A 23,611-nucleotide genomic window follows, 5' to 3' on the forward strand; every position below is an offset into this window, starting at 1 on the left:
CTAGAGGTCTACCCTGACCGGGATGAAACGGAATTATGGTGTAACAACTTACCACGGACTTCTGCACCACGACACACGAAATGGAAATAAAAGGTTTTCTGTAAAATATTTTACCCTTGTACCGATGTCTACGGTCATTTCTACCTTCCCACACAGATCAATGGTGTCCTCAGCCCATCAGGGAAAGAAAAAAGATTTGCAAACATACAACTTTAAAAGAATTTGCGAAGCCTTCATTCTATACCCTGTACCTCACACGACAAGAATGATCGAGGCCGCGCAAAATAGCCTGCCTCTTGAGGGACCTGGTACAAGGTTAGCCAATCCCAGCGCTCATTCCGACCTCAGTATTAGCGAAGGCAAGTGGCGTTTCTACATTTATCATGGACGAGCCTGCTACACATGAGCATGAGATTTGCAAAACTAGATGGAACCGGGCAATAGTAGACTACTAAACAAGGAAGAGGAACTAGTCACAAATTTTATTGTTGAGGCTGCAGTGAAATGACTACATAAAACAGAAAGTATCCATGACAATGACAAACATGATTCTACTTCACATTCTTACATTTTTCTACTGGTTTAAGACTGACTAGCTATGAAGCTTCTGAAAGAGCAGAAAAACACGAGAGAGTATTTCCTTTCATTTTATCAAGTTTGGTTCAGCATTCAGAGCTAATCTTTACAAATCATCTTATCGAATGCCAATCTACGTCACTAGCATTACTTTTTATCCACATCATACATCCATGGTTAAAATAATCATTGTAGACGTGCTTAAATCCAAGTTCACATTCCATAACTCACAAATGTATCTACCGGAATGGGACCAAAAATAGTCATCAAATTGGACCTAATCCTCACTCATGGACTGGGTTCTAGATCCTGTAGATGATGTTGAGCTGGTTCGAGACATTGAACGTGTTCGCAGTGTTGGGACTGTAGAGGAGAAAAAAAAAAAGAAAAAGAAAGAACATGCTTGTAAGTTTTGCACATGCTACAATCGCAGCACCTTGCCTTGACCATAACTTGTATTTTAATATCAAGCGAGATAAGTGCAGGGCATTAGACAGTGATAATGCCCACGAGTTTTAGAAGAACAGCGAAGGTACCGTTTTAAATTAGCTACGACATTATACTGGAAGGGACGAGGTAAACATTCGACCTCACATCTAATTTAAGAAACCATACAAATTTATCATTGCAAAGTTATGATTGACATGATAACCTTTCCACAAATTATTCATACATAAATTTTTTAAAGGGGCCGTTTTTGCCGTGTCGTGTAAAGTTTATAGTTACGGCTTAAATCGCGGTGTGGAAAGCACGATCGTTAGATCTGTTATGCATCCTTAGAAGAACGCCAAAAAGCTTATTAAGAAGTCTAAACAGTTACCGAAAGTTTAAATGTTGTCACATTTAGCCTAGTAGATCTCAAAAATACATTCACTCGCTAATAGATGAGCTTAATTCAACTTCCAGGAACATCAGATGTTAAAAATGGAGTGGTTTCTGTTGGCAGCAGCCTTTCTGATACCTCATGAAGTTTTAGATCTTCAAAAGGCTTGTAAGGCTCAGTTCATCCGTAAGTCTCCTAGAAGGCGGTGATATGTTGTGAAAAGCGATGGCGAAGATTCTGAACAGTGTATTCTGAAAAGTGCATTCTGAAGCATTTACATTTTCTTTCACCGAGGGCTGGACGTGTTTGAACTATTAGGGAGTTTAAGATACGGTCACTACGGACTACGGTAATACACGGCGAGGACCTGGTTCGAGATTTACTGCGCATGCTCGATAGCACGTGGGTTTCGCAGTCCGTCGTGTGGTTGCAGGCTACGGGGAGTAGTCGAGGAGATTCGCGTAGTAAGGACTACGTAAGTATTTTTTTGCCGATTTTTGACCAGTTTTGAGCTTTATTGTTGAGAAAATGTTAATTTTACTTTCAATTAACACAAAGCTTAACAAATCTAAGAGGAAAGTCATTTCTGAGAAAAATTATGAATTTTAAATTAAAATCTTAATTAAATCGAAATAGCGGCATGGGTATGCTAGTCGTTTTAGCAGTAAACAAAGTCCTTCTAAGCCATTGCAAACTGTTCCCTGTGGGCACTTGAAACTCGCCGGAATCCGCAATGCGTTCAATAACATCGGAATATCATCCTTGGCCACCCTGAAGTGAGCTTCGCACTCGCAAGAGTCGAACACATCCAAACAGAATGGATCAAAATTCCAGTACGGAAATGAAGGATTAACGGGTTGGTAATAATCGTAAAGAACAATAAACTCTTCATCATCCAGAAAACCATCCGCATAAGCGATTAAAAGAGCGTTTCTAGCATCTTCGAAGGACATTTTTTTTTCCAAGTGCAGCCGTAGTCCGTAGTCGTTGTCACGATCTTAACGTCAAACAACACTCCAATTTTCGCGCCCTTTTAGCGTAGTCGGCCCAGTCCACGCGTGGCTTGGATTCTCACGCCCAGACGTAGTCCGTAGTCCGTAGTGACCGTATCTTAAACTCCCTATTATCAGGCACTTTTCTATCTCTTCTGTACGCACTCCAGTTGGTGTTTTGCCTTGAAATCGGACAAAGTTTCCCTCATTAAGACGTGACGCCATTATACTGAAATACTTTTTTTAAGGCTCTGAGAATCATTTTTCCCGCAAATAAATGTTTCTTTATACGTGATACAGAGTTGCAGTTCCATGATTGCGTAGTTTAACCGTGGGTTTGAGTCGACGAATGAATAAGTAAACGCGCGCATCACCGGATGAAAATTGACGACTTCCGTTGAATACATTTTTTGTTTCTTCAGTTCGTAGGCCATAAAATAAATAACTTAACAACCACGACTCTTCGGTTGTTACAGGAAAATCTCGAACCTCAGCCTCGCTGTAATGATCGAGCGATAGCGTAGTCAATACGGCAAGGCCCCAGTTTGAGATATTCCCGAAAGACCTCACTCTCGGTTATCGAGTAGTTGTTAAAAACCAGTCACAACAAAAAAGGGCAGACCTTAGAAGAGGTGCAGATTATCTGGGTAAAATGTGTGGAAGTGCACACACACAGATACACCAAATACTAACTGGGTTTATAGCTAAGCAGTTCTATTTTTTTGTAGGATGCAGTAACCACTGTAAGGTGAGAATGTTAAGGAGGAAAGATTCTCATATATTTGAAGTGCCCTGAGTGCTGGTGAAAAATCCACAAACGTGGCTGACTCAGACCAACTCTCCCATCAATGCTCATTGCTCAGTTAGGTGAACTCTGTGCTCCCTGGCCTGCTGAGTCATTATTAGCTGCTTTACGAGGAATGTTAGTCTACGTATTACCTGTGAGATACGACAATCGCAATTTACTAAGTACAAGTAAAAGAAAAATAGCAAACGCCTAGTTCGGGTAAGAAGAACGCCAGACTGCCAAAAACAATTCAATTGAAAGGTTTAGAACACCCAGCTTGCAATCTTAGCTTTGGCACAGTCCAATAACAAATCATCAAAAGAAGGGAAAGTACTTTGCACAGTTGATAAAGACATTAAAGACTCTTTACGTTATAATTTCTTCACTGCAGGTTAAAACTAAAATCTTACCCAGTCCAAGTCCTTGGATAAACAGCAGCAGTCCCTCTGCCATCTTCTCAGGCTGCATATGGAGAGAAATGGACCGTTAATAAATCCATTTATATCAACCACTGGTTAAGCTGTGATTCTCTGTATAATGGCATTTTCTTCCAAGCATGAGGCTCACGAAGAACCGTCAGCAAGTATCACGCAGTTATGCAAACACATTTTTCTCATTTTCCGCTCATACCCAAAAATTATGATCAGAAGTTGAAGACTCATAATACTGTATATTCTTTGTACAAGAAAATTAGAAATTCCGGAGAAGCTAATTTCTGGCTTCAATTGGATCATTTGGGCTCACCTAACCACAATAAAGAATTTTATCAATTTCTGACTGCAGTTAGGTCTCTAGCAGAAACAAACCACATTAGAATCTGAACAAGATGTGGCTAAATATAGAAAAATATATATGAAAAATGTACCTTCTTAGAGTAAGAGAAATGTTAAACACGTGTACCCAGCATTACTAAAGCACAATGCAAAAACTACGCAGTGTGTACACACACACAATCTGAGTGGACACAATGTGCATGACCACACAGTGTGTATATTAGCCCGCATAAATAGGGGTTCATGACTGAAAAACCCATCTAAGAACAAAATTTGATCAACCAAGTCATGGGTGTAAATAAATATGGCTGTTGCTTATTTAGAGTGCTATACATTTAATTTTATCGTTCAAAGAATAATAATCAGATAGTTTGACTCAGGCAAAGTAAATGATTGTTGAGTGTTTAAAGACCTTTTCTTCCAAGACACTAGCTCCACAGTCAGGGGTGAGAAGACTCTTGATTTTCACATCTGTCTGCTTCAGTACGTCACCATAGTAAAACTTATCTTCCTGCAAAGCATAACGCAAAGAGCTAAAATTGCTTATTTTGTGTCGTGATCCCACAGGACACAGCAGTCAGTGGGGACAGTTTATTAACACATGCTCCTTAATGATACTTAGAATAACATTCAAATCTACTTTGCTCATGTTACCTATCTATCAATTTGTCACACTATTTCTCTGAATCTCAGACAGTCAATTCATTCACTCATCCGAAAACAAATATTTTGTCCTTATATAATAGCATCAATTTCATTTTACATCATTTTTTACTACTTTGTGTAGAGCAAAGGGCGCCATCTCATCATTTGTAACAAACCCCAGCAGTACCTCATCCATTGCCCGTCAAGGAGAATCTTTTATTCGGTACCCTATTCCATATTGTTTGCGTTTGTATATTTGTAGGCCATATCAGGCAGCTGTACAGGTACTTAAATGGGTAATTCATGGTTTGGTGGCGTAGTAGTGAGATCCTGCTCATTGCCTTTAATTGCACTCTGTGCTCTTCACCTTGCCAAGCCATAATTATGTATACTCATCACATTCTAGTTCAAGATAGAGCTATTCGTGACCACTTTCCTGTTTACTGTTGAACAGACTGGCTATTGAGTAGGAAAGATGCTATGTTTGTAAATAAAATACTGGTAAGACCTCCTATAAGTTAAAGTCACCTTAACAAAATCTGGTTAAGCATGGAGATGAAATTCAGGAGATTAAGGTTCACCCAAAGTAAACAAACAATTTACATAAGTTCATTGTAGTTAATGATGTAAGCAGGCTGCATAAGGGTTGTGAGAATGGCTTACTAAGGCAGCAAACTTAGAATGGTTTAACTTTTAAGTACGGGGTGAGCCCAGTTGAGTGAGGCCAGCCGTGAAAGTGGTTACCGTATTCTTGCGGTGAGGAGAATGTTCACCAGTCACCACAAGGACTCCTGTCTTTGCGCTAAAATAAAGGTGTAATGAAAATGGATATTAACTGTTAGAGAAAATGATAAAAAATTTGACCAATGCCAAAAAAAAAAAAAAATAAAAAAAAAAAAATTCAAACTACCAAAATGGTTGCCACACGTTAGGCCAAATAAAGAGAAAAAGGGATACTGTGCAATGTGCTCTATGATTGGTTTTGGAAATGAGATCCCTTTGTAACAGTCCAGAGTATAGCAGACAACACAGTTTGGAGGTGCATGCTTCATCTCAATCCCCCAATGTAAAATTAATAGCTCGGAATGTTGTTAAAAGTAACTTTTTCACAGGCTCCCGTAGAAACTTCTAAAGCAAAAGTTTAAATTGAGCCATTTTACAGTAAATTTAACTTACTCAAGTTTGTGGCCCTTCATGTCCTTCATTAGATCGCCACGACTGAAAGCAACAAATGCACTGAGTTAGGGGAATTTTGAAAAATCACAAAACAGAATTTACTTAGGAACTAATTTGTTATTTGATTTTCGTGTTAACTTGTAATTTCGTTAGTTGCCGGCATCTTCTGTTGTTTCTCACAGGAAAAACACCCGATACGAAACGTAATGATCGATTTTGTCCTCAATCTCACGCCGTAACAGAAAAAGCCATTGAACATCTGTAAATTCCGAGCGCTTCGCAGTAAGTGATATTTTCATTGAATCTTCGGATTGTTTTCAAGTTCAAGGATTGTAAATTACAATTTTATGAAAAACGAAGGTTGTTCTGTTATTTCAGTGTGAATCCTTGCGCCGCTTGATGAAACTAAAACGAAAAAAAAAATTATTTTAAGATTATCATTGGCTTCTTTGTCACCCCACCACTATTCTTAGCAACAAAGGTTGCCATTTTGTTTGTTTATTGCTCGCCAAAAATTATCATATGCACTCAAAAGCCTAAAATCGAAAAAAAGTTTACAGGAATCGACCAATCGTGTGAGCGAGCGAGCGAACGAGTGCCATTCCCTACATCGTATCTACAACTCGCTCTTGCGCATGCGCGCAATTCACGAGTTAAAAAAGAGAACCCACAACTTATGAATTTGTTCCCTTAATCATTCAGTGTAATTTTCCCTATGTCAAATGCTGACCACAGTTCTGTTGAGTCTTTTTTAATGAAATATTTTTCAATCTTCACTTTGTGCTTCATTTGTTGAGTTGTTGACTTCTCACAAGTCACACAACAGGGCCCCTGGCTGCTAAAAATATAATTGAATTCTGTAGGTATATTTCCATTTGGTTTCAGCGTATTATGCATTTGGTTAGTATTATTCCTCAGCCTTAAGACTTGTTCAATAGCTAAAACTATGCTAAATAGAAATGTGACCAGGATTCATAATGTAAAGTGCTGGTAAAATATTACATACAGCAACTGATCTGCTATACATTTAAGAAAATGGAAATTAAGGGGGAAATCAATAATTTCCCAAAGGAAGTGAAGAATGACCATAATGAAAACCTTTCTTACCTATTGTAGGCCTTAATGAATGCTGCCACATTATGTGGATTCATGTGCTCTTTAACATCTTTCATAAATTGATCTTCCAACTCCACTTTTGGCTTCCCAGAGTCCTATCATTATAGAAGTAAAAATTTAAAGCTGTAAACCTGAAAACAAAATCATTTAACCCTCATGATGATTTACTTTGCAGTAATTCAGTAAAAGAACAAGATGATATCTCTTCCATGCTAAATTGCAACATCTACATCTACCTGTTACACAAAAAGGTTATGACTACCGCCTACAACCAACTGAAGAAGAAATTTGTGGAATTTCATCTAAACACAAGACAACTGCTAAACTCCATGATTTTCATTTCAGTCAACTTCCTTATCATCTTTCTCGCTAAACAACAGAGAATCGGGAATAGGGGAACCAAACTGTTACCTTGAGAAAATTTCTTGCTAGCAAATTATCATACATAATCTACAGACAAAGTGGCTAAAAAGTTTTTCATGTGTTTGGCTTCTTTCTTTGTGTGAAACCAGATTAAAGTCTTTATCACAACAGAGGTAAAAAGTGCCACAGTGGATGTTATTTAAAAAAAATTCAGTATGAAAGTCTAAACAGATTAGATAAAAGAAATAAATAAAGATCTGTTGGTTATAGATTCTAAAAAATACAGTAAAAATGCACCATTTTCAAAATTCAACAACTAAAGGTGCGGTTTTAATATGTCTGGCCAAGAATTCAAAGAGAGAGAACTATAGGTAAGAAAAAAGCCCCTTAAAGTTTACAAATTTGCTTTTTAAACAATCCATGAAGCATTCAAGACCAAGAAAACTATTTAGGTAAGAAAGGCATTGCAATAATTATTGTAGCTAAAGAGTGTTGTGTAACATTGGAACCAAGGTCTTGTGTTGGTATGGCTGCATTGTAAAGTTAATAGCAAGGTTACTGGTTACAAGACAAGGCCTGTCATATTTTTGCGCATCCCACCATACAATTAGAAAAATTATGAAATCCCTTCTATTTGGGGTAAATTATGAATGAACTTCGTGTCTTTTTCAAGTATTATGAAGTGGATTTCCAATTTCAATTCAAATGAATCTTGTTTTGGGAACTGTGATTTCAAGAGACAGTCAAATTACAGATGAATGGAGTTGTTAGACTCTGAAGCTGTTGATAAAACATAATCAATCACATACCCTCTCAAAATGGTGCCACATGAGGTATTTGATAGTATCTTCTGTAAATCCTTTCTTGTCTAGTTGATGTGCTCTAAACTTAAAAGTAATGAAATATACCTTCTGTAATTATGCTAGATGAGATTCAGGGAATCTGTAACAGCTTTAAGTGGTAGGTGAATTGTGGTGGATGTCTTATTTACCATTTTGCTGCTCGTTAAATACCCACCTTCTTCACCAACACTGAGATAAACAATTGTTTTAGTAATTACCACACAGATGCCATAAGCCCCCAAGCCCAAGACCATAATGCTAAATAAGTTTCCTTCTTCAATAAGCATTGACCCCCCCCCTCCTCCCCCACTTTCTCAAATAGTAGGGGTACAAGAAAAACCTGTTTCTGTTGCCACTTTATTTATATCTTTTTAAGCTGCAACAACAGCAGATTAACTACAGGTTAATAGTTTCTTGATAAGCACGATTTAATACCCAACCAGGGTGCTTATTCATATTTATAATAAAGTTTGGATATAACGTGTGCTGTCATTGGTTAAAAGAGCATGCTCTGTGAGAGTATAGAGCATAGAACTGAGCTAAAGCTGTCATGCCATCTGCCAAATTGTACTTTGTCCAACTTTTCTGGGACTTCTTTCCAGCTTTTCTTTTGTTAATCAAAAGTGAAATTTTGGAATATGTGAGAGAGGGTTTACAAAAATGCCAGGTGGAGTAATTTGCGTTACTGTAATGTGAGCAGAGAAAAAAAATCCTTAGAGATAAAACAAAATGGACAGTCCAAGTTTTAAGGGTTTTCATGTTCAGTTAGATTGTAAGTTTACGCACAGTAATAAAAATCAAATACAGCTAACACATGTATGGTATATAAAGTTTCATGCTAAAAAACAATATATATTTATGAAAAATATAACCTGGCATAACTGTTAAAATTCATACTAATCATGATGGTGTGTCAGAGCAACTACAATCATACTGAAGTCTATTATAGCTAGCTCATGATGGTAATCTTTGGTCACTGCGGTGGAGCAAGCCTCGTGAACTACCCTTCGAGTGGAAAAATAAGAGCTTGCTCTGATAACCTTTCTGATGTGCTGAGTGGAAGGCCACATCAGTCAGTCACTGCAGCCGAGTTTTACAGCACTGTCATTCCGAGCGATCTTCACATCATGGTGAATTCGGCTGTCATTCATTCATAAAAACACTCCCCTTGAACAGTTTGTTTTCTACTTGTCATGTGAAATAACTTGTGTATTTTTGTGAGCCACGATTGGGCTGAGTTTCACTGAACATTTCACTTTCAGATTCTGTATTAGAAACTAAAAAACTTCAGGAAAGTGTTAAATTTGACATGCTGAACTATTTTAATTTGTAAACTATTAGAGAATATGAACTTTGATGGTTTAACATTTTTGATGGCTTTAGTCTTGTACAGCCAATCAGATTTGAACCATTCTAACAGGGATTCTGATTGGCTTACTGTAGTGTACTTTATGAGAGTATAGAGCATGCAGATGACACTGTTGTTCCCCCTACACTTCTTTCATGCTCTAGCTGCTTCCTGCGTACTTTACAACAGAACAGAGCACAGTCAGGGCTTCTCTATTTTTAAAATCGACTTCAGACATTGCAAATGAATCAATGCCTTATCAAAGATGTCAGTAGACAGACTGGCTTCTATTCTTACAATCTACTTGGTGAATGGGCTGAAGGTCAAGTAGTTTGCTTGACCCAAACTTACCTTTCCTGCACCCCATTCTTTGAAGCTTGCAGCAGAAATGCCTGGTTCAACCACAACTAGTCCTGCAACTTTCTCTCCCCATTTTGATACCTGTTTGAATAAAAACAAATTATAATATCAATGATTATCTGATTCCTCAAAGCCATGTTAGGATTTTCAGGTAAGATATCAACCATACAAACACTACTATTGTGGTATTTATTGCCGTGTCCATGAGAAGATCATGTCACAGTTGGATCTGTGCAGTGCAGTGTATTTTGATACATTCTCACACTCACACCAAAAAAACTGTTTGCTAAACAGACCTTTACATTTTCGATTAAAAGTATTAATATATCCAAATTTGTGGCCTGTTTTCTAAATGTCCTAATGGATAAGCAGAACCCGACTTGATACAAAAAGGTTGGTGTGGCTTATACATGTGTGTTTACTGTGGTTTGATTCAATCACATTATATTTGGAATGCTTGTTGCTACAAGATCTAGAAATTTTTCAGGTTCTTGTTCATATTCATTAGAGGCCATTTTATTACAAATTTATTGACAACTGAACATGATTAAAATTAAAAATTGATTTCAATCTAACTCACTGGAGCTCCAGGCTGGAAAACCTTAATATTATTTTCATCTCAAATTGGATGTTTTCATGGGAAAAACACTCTCTTGCAGAGTCTTTCTCTTCTCAGGAGTAAAATGGGCACCAACAGACTGTCAGGGAAGCATGACAAATACTGAGGGGTACCTTATCATGGAATAGCATCCCATCAGGGGGAGTAGCAATACACTCTACTTCATGCTACAGACTGGATGGCCACTTAGCTTGAGAACAGACACTTTTTTAAAAACATGTACTATAGGTTTCAGATTATAAATTACATGTAATGAACTCTTACAGTTGCTTATTTTCAGCTTCTTATCAACAAATTTACAATACTTTGTATAAAGCTTTGGTCTCAGAATATTTCTTGGTCATTTTTGCCTTGTCATTTAGTCACAGTTTTCAGGTGGGGCATGATTGTGTGGTAAAGTATATATCCATAACTCCAAACATGCAGCTAAATATGAACAAATTCTGTAATATTGTACTCTCAGGTATCATGATCAGCCCATATGGTTCTTTATCTGTGATCTTCTCAGTACATGATTTGGATACAAAACGAGTAAGACCACAGCCCAACTTTTCCAGCTGTTTTTTCTTTTAATTGGGTGAAATTTTAAATTCAGCAAAAGATTAGTGAAAGCATTTGGTGTAATAGGTGAGTGAGTAACTGCAAAAAAGTAATCCAGGGTACAGTATATGCTTTAATCCATTGCAACATCATGGATCTTACCAAGAACAAATTCCCACTGCTACTATCCAGACAAAGTTGTTGTAATCTTATTTTGCAATACACGTAAATTACTTACAATACGATATGGACATTACTTATAAGAATACAAAAGTAAAAAGTCTTAAACTTAAGTGTACATAGCCCTACAACCTACTGACAATAGATGAGGTTATAAAGAAAGACAAAAATTCTAACCTGGGGATCCATCTCATTCAACAAATCCAGATGAATATATCTTGCAATAAAAAAAAAAAGAGATGGATTTTTTTGGTTTATGAAACCCCTTGGTCACAAACCAATTAAGATGGATAAGATAAGGTCTGTATCCTGTATTGTTGCAGAGTTTTTGTCAGTTATCAACCAGGTCAGTTAAGTTCTCTAATTCAGCTTCACAAAAGGTGCACATGCCCTTATCTTTGATACCAATTTTCCTTAGAAAATCATTTGTTGCTAGTCGCCTATGTAATAGTTTAAACTGAGAAGCAACTCATTTAGTTTTTTTGGTTTCATTGTCTTTTCAAACTTGCAGTCATCTGAACATTTTTCAGATGACTGCAAGTAGGATGCTTTTGTTTAATATGAACTAGCCTCTCATAAAATACTCTGTTGGCCTCTTCAGTTTTAAGAGCTATTTGTGAAAATATTCACTGTTTTTTTTCCACCTTAGAAGATAATCACTATTTTGCAATTTAAATAAGGACTTCCGTAAAGATTTAAGGCCTTGAAAAATAAGAAAATGCAATTTGAGCATTCTTCAAACTTGTGATAAGAGACAAATGTGATTGAATCTTTTGTTTGGTGAGCAACATTTTTAATGCCCTTATAGAACCATGATTTTTTAAAAACTGGTCTACTGCTGATTTCTATAAGAGAGTTACCAAAGGATAGATAAAAAGGTATTAATCTATAGAAACCATGTAAGGATTAAGGCTACATTCACACGGTGCTGAACAAATTTTTGACCAGCCAAAAATTTTGACCGGACATTCTGTTCACACGGAACCGTGTGAAAGTTTCCTTCTGTTCAGATGGAACTGATAACCGGATGAAGTTTTTGACACTTGTCAGTGGTTTTACCATCTCCTCATGCACACAATGTTTCTTTAACCAAATGCAAAATGGCGTCTAGAAAGAGAAAAGCCAATTCAGATGGAGCACAGATAATGAATATTTCACTTGGATGGATGAGGAGACAGCACTACCGCTTAATGTTGCTTTATCATATAAAAAATGAGAAAACGTGCGAGGGGGAAGAATGAGAATTGATATGAACATGGTATGAGGAATTACAAGAACTTTTCATTGAAAGATATCCAAACAGTGATGAATTCAAAGTAGACCCAGAAGAGTTTCCAAACTGTAAGGATACTAGCACATTCTCCAAAGAAAAGATAAACGCAAAGTTGAGGAAGATAAAGTTTGGTTATTGGAAAGCTGTAGATTCTGGAAGATGAAGCAAATGACCCTGCAAGGGAGGATGAAAGTGCCAAGGATGCAGTTGAAAAAACTGTTGATGCAAGAAGAAACTTAATTTCTAAGCTAAAAGAGAAAAAAAATTCCAAGCTTACGAAGAAAACCACAACAGAAAACAGAATATTAGCCCTTGGGCACGAAGAACCTCAGTTGAAAAAGAGAACGATCGATCAGCTTGAAAAGTAAGAAGAAAAATACAAGGAAAGTATGCAAAGTTTTACCGCTAGTTTACATTCTTTACGCTCCACATTGCAGAATGGATTCAACATGCTGGGGATGATGATGCAGCAGAATCATCAGCAGAACCAGCATCTGCAGTACAACCATCCCCAATATCAGCAACAGCAAAGCAACATGTCTGGTGTTTGGCATTTACAGGATCCTTCTCATTTTAAAAAGTGTTGAACATTAACATTCACATTGTGTCTACTCTAACTGTTGGGTTGTGCACTGTTTTAGCACTCTGTTAACAAAGTTGAGTTGTGTTTATTATATGCACTGCCAGTTTGCCTGCTCACTAGGCAGAAAGACATGGGTAGGCTTACCTTGTTATTGCACTATTTACCTCAAAGATTTTCCGTTTTTGTGTGCATTATACTGTACCAGGAGTTATTTCATCAATATAGTTAGTTAAATTTCTTCTATGTTACTTGTTGCCGTTAATAGTTGTTGAGTTTCATGTTTGTTAGTACTCCCTTTCTAACTTCATAAGGTTCATTTTTTTCATCTTTATTTTATTACCTAGCAGTTACATTTTCTCAGGGTTGTTTAATAAATACACGTGTTCCATCAACAGCTCCTATGCATTGTGGAAAGCCATGAGCATCATAAAAATTGGCGACTGTATCATACACTTCTTCTTCTGATTTTGGTAATCTTATGTAATCAGGCCCAAGGACAATTGAAATGCATCTGCAAACTCTTTGAACAGTTTCAGACACAGTTGATTTTCCGATGCTGAATGCATTAGCAACCTTGCGGTATCTCCCCTCATCCGATAAATAGTACAAAGTTACAGCTAACTGCTTCTCAACATCAATTGCAGATCTCATATTTGTAGATTACTTCTGCAGAAAAGGTTTGACCTTGTCACACAGTTTCATAAAACTCTCCTTGGACATTTGAAAGTTTTCACGCCACTCATCCCACATGACAGTATTGTTGACCAAATTGTCCCACCAAAGTCATGTCCTCCCAGGTCTAATCCAGTGTTTTCGCTGCTTCAACGTCTTCGATTTACAGATAGAGGAGCAACAATTAACTTGATTTTCTGAAATTAACAAGATACCAACACAACATCGCCTATGTGCGTGGTAAGCTCGGCATCTCCTACACATTTGTAAGATGATATTATGTACCAAAGCTGTAATATTACCGAGCACTGCAATCAATAAACCGACAAGTTCCATCTTCATATAAAATTATAAACATATTTTTTAACTTAGTTTCTATGCAGCCGCACCTTCACTGTACAAAAATTCGGATGTGAAAAGTGTTCACACCGCGATGACCAAATAATTGACTGCACTGGCTAAAAATCCTCGATTTTGGTGTTCAAATTTTTGAACGCTTGAGTGTCCAAATTTTCGTACGTTTGGCGTGGTTCCATGTGAACGAAACGCCTAACTGCACAAATTTTCGGCCGGTCGAAAATTCATCAGAAAGATTTAAACTTACATCTTGCCTAATGTTTAAAGCGACATATTAATGCCTGCAACCATTATGTTTTCTACGAACCTCACAAACTTTTAAATACATTCTCTTGTGATACCTGCAAAAGTATTCAGTATAATTTCTTGTAAGATTTTCGCGGACAATCTGATCGATTTATCTTACATTGTGTGCTGAGACTGAAACTTTTCACCTCAGGCAAAGCTTGGTTGAATGGCACAAACAAACAAGGCGAGCAACTGAGCTTCTTGTACATCTCCGTGTTAAAACATATGAAAGGACTCTAAAGCATACTTCACTCTGATTGGGCAGAAAAACACAAAGATTTTCTAGCACCAATTAGATGCCAGAACAACTGCAACCGTTTGGAACTTGTCTTGTAAGGATCAGTAGCACAGTACATATGAACAATAGCGTAACATGCAAGAAAAATACAAAATATTTATAAAGGAATCAAAAACCTCTTGAAACTCTTTATTTAGAGAATATATTACAGTTCTTTCACTTATTGCTTTATTTTGGGACATTTCGATTAATTTCCAGCAATTTCTCTATTACCCATGATGCATTGCGACCCCACCCATTTTCATTTTCATGATCTCTTTCATGTGTACCAGGCTTGTTACATAACAAAAAGCTTCTAGAAGCTTCTAGGGTGGTTTCAAAGCTGTTGTTTTTCCTTCGATTGCACGTAGCCGAGTGAAATGGCGGTCGAAGTGGTCGAGAGTTTTCGAAGTGACGCACGGCTGTTTTCGCTTTCTTTCCTCAATGTAACCTGAAACCCTGAACGAAATGTTTCAAAACGTTTGGGATTTAGAAAAACGCTTCTTGCTCCCTCAATTAGTTATATTTTCTCGTGAAAATGAGCAGTTAGCTTCGTTATGAGATGAGAATGACACGGCAGGAAATTAACATGTTTGGTCCAACGCCGGTGGTACTGCGGATGGCTTACATTTGGCATTGCATCCTTTATTTACGGAAAGACGCGGTATGTTTCATAGTGTTTGGGAATCAAACATTTGCTTCATTCTCAAGATTGAAATACGCAAAGTCGCCAAAACTTTCTGGACTGGCTCTCTAGAAGATGAGAATTCCATTGTAACAAGCTTTTTACTATCACGGCGTTCTATGCCGCCGAGGGGAATACGTTTCTCCTGATTTCATGGACTGAAACATGGAGCGTGATGCTTGTACACTTGAACAAAAAGTGCTATTTTTCTCGAAGGTTAGTCTGTCTTTCAAATTGGTACATATACATCTGAAATCTCTGATTTATTGTGATATTTTAGGTGATTTTTTCCGTTGATATCTTCTGCGAGAAACACAAGAAATTTTAAGATAATGATAATTTTGTGTATGGGAATGTTACGCGTGACACCCTCAATTATGCATATTTTTGGAAAAATTAAATTTGTAAAAAAATGAGAATTCAATAAAAATCCATGATATTATGCAAAGTTGTAGAGTATTATGTCTTTTTTATTTGTGCCAAGTCTCGGCATTGTAGCTGGAAAAGTACGAGAGATATTTTTGTTTATGTTTGCTTCTCTGTGTTTGTACACGTGAACTGTGCTACTGATCAAGACAATGTCTCCAGGGGTTCTTCGGCCCTGACTTGAAATTGACTCACAGCCCCTGGGTCTCCGAGGATGACTTCTGACCAGATTTGCAAGATTTTTATCATAAAAAGATCTCAGATGCTATATTTTAGTTGATTGTATCCTTTGAGGTTGCCCCCAAAGATGGCAGGGCCACCTTGATGTTGCAATTTGGAGTACAGAAAGTGGTTTCATTCAGCATGATTTTCTGGGTCAAGGTATTTTCTTACTCAAGCTGATTTGAGTGCTTTGTTAAATGATTGTAAATTGATCATCTTTAGACCCACATCTAAATAGTTGCTAATTGTCAGATTTCTGTTGATTTGTCCCCTGTACCACTTCATAAGAAATTGAAGATTTGCTCAAATCTACTACAACATGACAATTTTTTGGCAAAAAGTGACAGGAAGTCAACCAGATTGGAAGCTATCAAGTTCTTTAACAATGTAATCTTTCCAAGAAGTCACAATCATTCATATTCCCAGCTGCCTATCAGAGTAGTTTGCCTCCATAGTTATTTTTAGTTTAGTTGAAAACCAGATGCCTAGGACTCTTAACCCATTTCAATTTTTTCAGGGAAGAGCAATTCATCCCTTCCAGTGTTTGCTCAAATAGAAAGGGAGCCGCTCCAGTTTTTTATGGTTTAGCTTCAGGCCAGATACTTTTTTGAAACTTTCCAAGACTTGTAAAGAAAGCAACAAGGATTTTTTTATATCCATCTGCAAAAAGAGTTGTATCATCAGTGTATTGTTTGAATTTTAATTTGGTTTTGTTTTGTGATGTCTTTGGTGTTTCTTATTATTTTGGCTAGCATCTCCACACAAAGAATGAACAGATAGGGCAAGAAGGAGAAGCCTTGTCTAACTCCCTTTCTGGTTTAAAAATTTTGGAAGACCATCCATTGTTCACAACACAGCTTTCAATATCATTATAAAAGGTTTTAACACAGTTAACCATTGAGGAGCCAAAGCTAGAGTGCTAAGATGCTGTTTGATACATGGGTGGTGTTGTTCATAACTTTAGCGCTACACACAGTTTTGCCCCCTTCTAAAATATTTTTATAAGTAACCACATCATTGTTTCTATTGGATTTGAAGAGCAAGAAAATAACTTACCGCCAATTCTGTGAGAACATTTGCTCCGGCTCCAACTCCAAAACAAACTACATCACTCAAGCTGAAAGAAGGAAAAAATACCTGTGTGCATAAACAAACTTTTTCAAAAATGGAAAGACCCCAAACTTGAACAAATTGAATATGGTCTGTTGCCTTAGAGAGCTGAAAACATGGTAGGAAATACATGTATAAGACAAGCTGGAATGCATATAGATGACCAGTTCATCATGGTAATTTCTGTGGACAAAGTAGCTGCAACCATAGATGCACAATGTAGACAACTGTCACATCTTGACGTCTACTCTAGTCAAGAGTGCATTGTCTTAGTCCCTAAACAAAGAGCCCAAAGCCTCTCTGAGCTGGAAATGCCATGTATAGATCATGTCTTTGCCATGTCAGACAACAGACAATAACTTAAGAAAACCATCAGTCTCCCAATCCCTTCACCAGGAAGACCCAATGAAACAACAAACTTGCCCCCTCTGTCACCACAGTTTGAGGACAATCCCACCAACCCTAATTCACCAGCAATTACTAAAATGCAGTACCACAAACCATATTCTACAAGTTAAAAGGTATGACAAGATGTAAAGGTCAATCACAACCAACCTCCCATTTTTGCTTTGTTCACTGACGGGGAATTTATAAACTTGGCTGAATTAAAACTTTTTTATGGCCCGCTATATAACCTTATATTACATCACAACTGGACACTGCTGTGACAAGAACTTTGTTTTGCAGTAAAACAGAACCCCCAGTCATTCTGCACTGGATATGGCTTGAGATTCATTTTCAGGCTGTGGCTTCATTTATTCTCAAGACATAAGTCTCTTGCCTCAAGATGAGACCTTTCCCTCAAAATTTGTGGGTCTCCTCACAAAAGAAATGATTCTTATATTGTCATTTGGATGCACCAACTCAAAATTCATACAGAGGGTTAAACTTACTTGAAGTGGTCAATCACATTACCGGCCATCTCTGCTAGCTTTGTTATGGATGGGTACTGATAACTGAAAATAAGAGGAAAAAATCACAAGTGCTCATTATTTTCGTAGTGAAAATTATATTATACCACAATTGGCAATCAAGTCTCAATCTGACTGGCTAATTTGCTGTTGTTGATAAGAGTGTAGACAATGCTGCTCACAGGCAGCTATCTTCTCAAATTTCCCTGCTCCTCCCATTCACTCTAACTCTACAACATACATGACCGGTTGAATAAACTCTTGTTTGCTTGTAGGGTTAACTTGCCTTAGTAAGACACCTACACTCAGTTGGTAAACTAAAAGCCAACAACTTTTGTACAAAATATTACGTAGCTCAAAAGTTACTAGCACAAGCTTCAGTAGGTAAACCTTCAATAACTAATACTTTAAAATGTTACTATAATTGTACACAAAAAAATATAATGGTCATACAACATAATTCACGAGCTAGATATCACTTGGGACAACAAAAAAATGTAAAAAGCTCTTTTCAGCAGAGATTTATTTGGAGAGCTCTTCCCAACAATTCCACCAAAAACTAGTCAATTTGCTGTGAGAGCTAACTTTTGCATGTCAGTGCGCATCTTCATTACTTTTCATCTGGTTAGTTTAACTCTTTGTAATACAAAAAAAAAATTGATGTACTTACTCAGGTGCCAGGTTTTCTGCCTTACTTTCCTGAAAAATATGATGGGCATGATTAACACCCTGTAAAATTTACTTTTTAAGGTTACTATAATTATGATAGCAACTCAACTTTTACAAGAAAGCAGAGAAGAGAAAGTAAATAAGACTACATTTAATTTTTAAACATAAAAACTAATCTACAAAGCAAGACTTTTCCTGAGATATATGCTATCCTTTTTCTTTTAAGGGATGTCCTAATCAGTCAGAAACTTTCTCAGCAACTTCTTTGAATTGTCCTACTTTAACAGTCACTATTGGGGTCCATTAAAATAGTGGCAACTACAAATTCTGAAAATGGTATCTGGTACTTTCATTTAATTACAAAAACAATATCTCCCTTTACTTCTACTGCTGTTAGGTTCCACCCTGAGAGTTTCAGCTCTGGGAAATAAATTCTCCTCCAACAGTGAATAATTTATTTAAAAATGAATGCATTACGTGCAGTGCAGTTTATGCAAATTTATGTTCTATCATCGGAATGAAGCAAGAATTGATGAAAAGAAAAGGTTGAAATGAGGTTACAATTGACCTGACTTTTGCTTAGTCCCTATAAATAGTGGAGATGGTGACTGACAACCTTTTGAGTCAAGGTTAAAACAGCTGTAACAACTACATCATCATTAAACAATGTGTGAATCAGATATCTCAGTGACATCTTGGAGCCCACTTGGATTGATGAAATATTTTTTGAAGTTGAAGTTGTTTGTGGATTCACTTTTATTTCAATCATGTCTTGAATAAGTTTCACTTTAAAGTACAAGCTTAGGGAAGTTTCCTGTTATGAATTGTGTTCTTAGGAACAAAACTCGTGTTACAGGTCACATTGACATTCTTTGTCCTTAAAACAAAAAAAGATGCCATGTCCATTTTTGTTAACTTCGCTGTATTTGTGCATGCTTTTTGTCGCAATTCTCCACTACTTCTTAGCCTTGATCTTAGTTTCACACAATTTCATACACATCAGCAAAAATCACTCTGGTTTTATTGTATGCAAACTCAAAACAATCTTCATGAAATCAACATGTTTTATTTCACTTAAAAGTTAATGTGCCATAATTGAGAGGCTACACAACTTCTGAGTCCCTTTCCCTTTTGGTGATATATATATTAACATATTAGTTTTCATTTGCTATAAGTTTCATACAGCAGGCTATACACAATGTTGAAGTGAAATAGCTATCAGTGGCAATTTGACTCTCAGTGGTGGCAAGCATTAATTGACCGTTACCCACTTGACCTCTTCTCTAATCAATGCCATTTTCATATTTTATGCAACAGCTGACATTCTTTTATAAGTATGTTTGCCAAGAGACATTTATTTCTTATCAAAAGCTAAGTTTGAGATGAAGGAAGTTTGAGATTATCTGACAGTGTAACTAGGTATAATGTTCTCTAAAATATTCATAATAGTCACTTTGATACCTGTCCTGGGGCATCCACATGGTAAATAACAAAGCGATCCAGTAGGTGGACAATATCTTCATGTTGGAAGAACCTTTCAAAGCATGTTTTATCTGAAAATGTAAATTTTTGCTTATAACTGTGACATTACACTTGCAATTTAAGCTCAATTGTAGATATATGCTAAATACATTGATGTATCCTTTAGTTCAGGTAATTGAGCATTTGTGATTAAAAATCTACATGAACAGTATGTTGACTAAGTAGGCAGTTTGCTGTACCCATTGATCTGGACCCTTTTTAACCCTATTACCTCAATTATATATAATTTGCAGAGCTTGCAAGTTGATTTGCTGTCAAATTTTCCACCTCTTAAACATTTGATTGCGATGCTGTGCTCTTCACCCTCCTGATATGAAATAGGAGCATACTTCCCCAGAAAATCGTGAAAAAAATTTAAATAGGCAACACTTGCATTCCTTTATCCTGAATGAGAACTCCTACTACTGGAAAATGTTTGTAGCAAGTGCAATGGCAGCAAGGAGTAAATTATATTGAAAAGGATGATTAGTTTCATACATGTAAGTACTAAAGCAGTAATATGCCATCTGTTATTCCAAACCTTACATGTACAAGAAACAATAGTTTCAGCATGAGAGCATAAGATTGAATTTATTTGCAAGAGTCTAAAGCTCAATGCACAAGACTTGACTGCTCTGAATTTGTATAGTCTTGAGTAATGGTTGCGATACCTTAAGAGCTGTTGTCAAATAATCATTTAAACAACTTAAATTCAAAGTTTTCACAGACTCTAACTTGACTGAGTAAATGACTCAGTTACTAAAAAAAATACTGTCTCATTACAGTCACTGTGTCAAAAAGCAAACTGATATTGTCTGCTAAAATGACAGACTACATTTTATCAGTAAGAGAAAACAGAATATTGCAATAGTTTCCAATGTGTATTCAGGTGCCTTTATATAAGCTGAAGTTTGAAGAACCATGTAAAGCTTTTCACATGTTTTGCATTGGCAGCTTTTCAAACAATATCATACCTCAACAAATATCATTTAAACCTTCAGTGATCATCTCAATAATTCATATTACACCCTTGATTGCACTTCAAAAACACACAATATCTGCTTTCACTAGGAATGTTTGAGGTTGCAATGTACGTCTCTATTCTCTCTTTCCTCTGATACACACCAGCTTTCCTTACCACTCATCAAAAATATTGTGCAAAATTTTAGTTTTGTGTCTCAGCCCACTACTCTATAACAATTATTTTGACGTGAGACAAAAGTATACTTTAAAGAAAACACTTCATGCATGATTCCAATACAAGTAGACGTTTTCACCATCAAAAGTATTTCTGTCCTGGGTTTAAGCACAATATCTACATGACTAGTGTTAAATCCGTTTATTAAGAAGAGCCTGTGCTTTCAACACACCTTCCAACACACCTCCATTTATGGAAATTGACGTTTACCAAAAACATAACGGCATGACAATTTTACATTAAGTCCTTGCCATAAAAAGGGCAGGAAAGCCCATGGGCTCAAAATCAGACCATCCACTGATCCATGCATGCTAAATACCAGTAAAGTCAAGTCTGCTGAAGAGCCACAAACCAGAGGAAAGATGATAAACACCTAGTTGCCTCGCCATGCCCCTTCCACGATACAACACCTTTAGAAGTACATTTAAATCTCGATACCTTACGATTACGTTTAAAATCCAAAAAAGCGGTGCTCGACTATCACCAACAGTAGTCCCAAAACATTTTGCTTCGGGAGCGACAACAACAACGCATATTGCGAGCAAGGTGGCCTTCTTTCCATTGTGCTGTTCATCAAAGCAAAGCATGACACACATTATGGACATTTCTTCCACGTAACAGGACTTACGGTTCATTCCAACATCATGAAATGTTATCATGACCTCCTTCTTTTTGATGTTTTCCTTCTCGTCTTTTTTATCCTTGGAATCTTCGCCCTGAGAATCAAACAACTGTACGTAAGCTTGACCTCAATTTATTAGCAGAGGGAATTGAAACTACATGTATACTTAAATTATCATTTAAAAATAATAACACACTGCTCGCGAATATAAACAGCCTATGCGATGCGTTCAGACTTAAATAAACGTTAAAAACGCAATTATATCAGGCAAAAAGCAAACGTACCACAACATACACGGTCAAGTCGCCAACTTTCTCCACCTACAAAACAGATCAAGACGTGAGGACCATTAAGCACAGTGCAAACAGTAAATGGCTAGAAATCGAGACGAAAAATACCCTTTCAGTATTTGGAATCTCTTCTGCCATTTCAAACGAAAACTCGCTCAATAAGGAGCTTAAGAACTGGAAATTTACGAAACGTCTCCTTTGTAGTCCACAATGCAGAAATTCAGGTGAGGTAGTTCAAAGATCAAGTAACAAATGTGAAAGGGAGCGGGGCATTGTTAATGCGCCAAGAACCCCCTAGTGACATTTTCACCAATCATAGCACAGAGCGACTTTTGAGGACCAGCTGACCAATCAACACTATGATTTTTGAGATGTCACGCAAGGCGCACCCCAACAGAAAGTTTCCCTCGGTGTACGGAGGGAGTGTTGCGTGACATCCTAAAAAGTTGATTGTTCACTAACAGTTCAACAGTTCATAACTTCTCCCTTCCACGCCTCATACAAGTGGGGAATGAAAAGGCTGTTTTGAGATCTTATAGTGTAACAACATCAAATGTAAATTTGTTGTATGTTTGACCGGCAAATCCCATGAAGAAATTGGTAAATATTTTTTGATATGTCGCCCCTTAAATTTTGTTTTCAGCCAAAGTATATGATATTTTACAGAGGAGAACCTCTTAATTTTAGTAATCCTACCCCTATGTATAAAGTTCACATCAACCAACCATTAGAGCACCACTGTGAGGTATTTGTTCATGCATTCTTCACGTGCTGTGACGTTTCGTACATTTCCATTCGTTACCGTGAAGCGTGCCCCATCTTGTGACCGTTAAAGTGAAGAACTTGCGTTCCATGACGTAGTTTTAAAATGCAATTCCAGCGAAAATGTTTAAAAATATTTAGTTAAAGCATGAACCTAACGCTGTGAATCGCTTCAATTGTTAACGTAATTCAATGTAAACATTGGCAATCGGATCTATCGGTAGATTACTTTAGCGGACGAAAAAACCATACTTTCCTAACAAAAAAAATTTATGAAAGTCACTGCCACATATCTTCAATTTCAATCAGTCGAAGAACTTGCGATCCATAAAATGCCCTCTGTGGTATATCGTTCCAGGGCAGAAAACTTTAGAGGTTTGTTATCAGATGGAAGCTGGAGAAAACCTTGTAAAAAAAGATCATCGCCTTCAAATGCAAATATCTAATGAGCGACTGTGAGGCAAAACTTGACACAGAAATGGAAAATAGAGGAATTTGGCTCGTGTAGGCTGAGAAAGATCTGAATCGCAGCGTAAAAATTTGATAAATTTTGCAACCCGAAATTTGATAAACGCAGGATGTTATTTAGCACTGATTTTGTAGAA

The 23,611-nt window shown here is 36.9% G+C and overlaps 1 protein-coding gene across 1 annotated transcript; it reads right to left on the reverse strand.

Moving 5' to 3' along the window:
• Positions 1-463: 463 nt before the first annotated feature.
• On the reverse strand, positions 464-22,556 carry LOC113673672 (protein NDRG1). The gene is made up of 15 exons (XM_027190087.2): positions 22,353-22,556; positions 22,239-22,274; positions 21,961-22,048; positions 20,075-20,166; positions 18,615-18,643; positions 17,927-17,989; positions 16,980-17,040; positions 9,793-9,882; positions 8,061-8,138; positions 6,880-6,983; positions 5,773-5,814; positions 5,341-5,398; positions 4,364-4,462; positions 3,589-3,640; positions 464-939 (listed from the first exon to the last, which is right to left on the reverse strand). Exons 1-15 carry the CDS (start codon positions 22,380-22,382, stop codon positions 854-856), a joined length of 1,008 nt encoding a protein of 335 aa, XP_027045888.1. The 5' UTR covers positions 22,383-22,556; the 3' UTR covers positions 464-853.
• Between the last annotated feature and the right edge of the window lie 1,055 nt (positions 22,557-23,611).

This window comes from Pocillopora damicornis, chromosome 2, assembly GCF_964200805.1.
Source record: "Pocillopora damicornis chromosome 2, jaPocDami1.2, whole genome shotgun sequence".
Classification (NCBI taxonomy): domain Eukaryota; kingdom Metazoa; phylum Cnidaria; class Anthozoa; order Scleractinia; family Pocilloporidae; genus Pocillopora; species Pocillopora damicornis.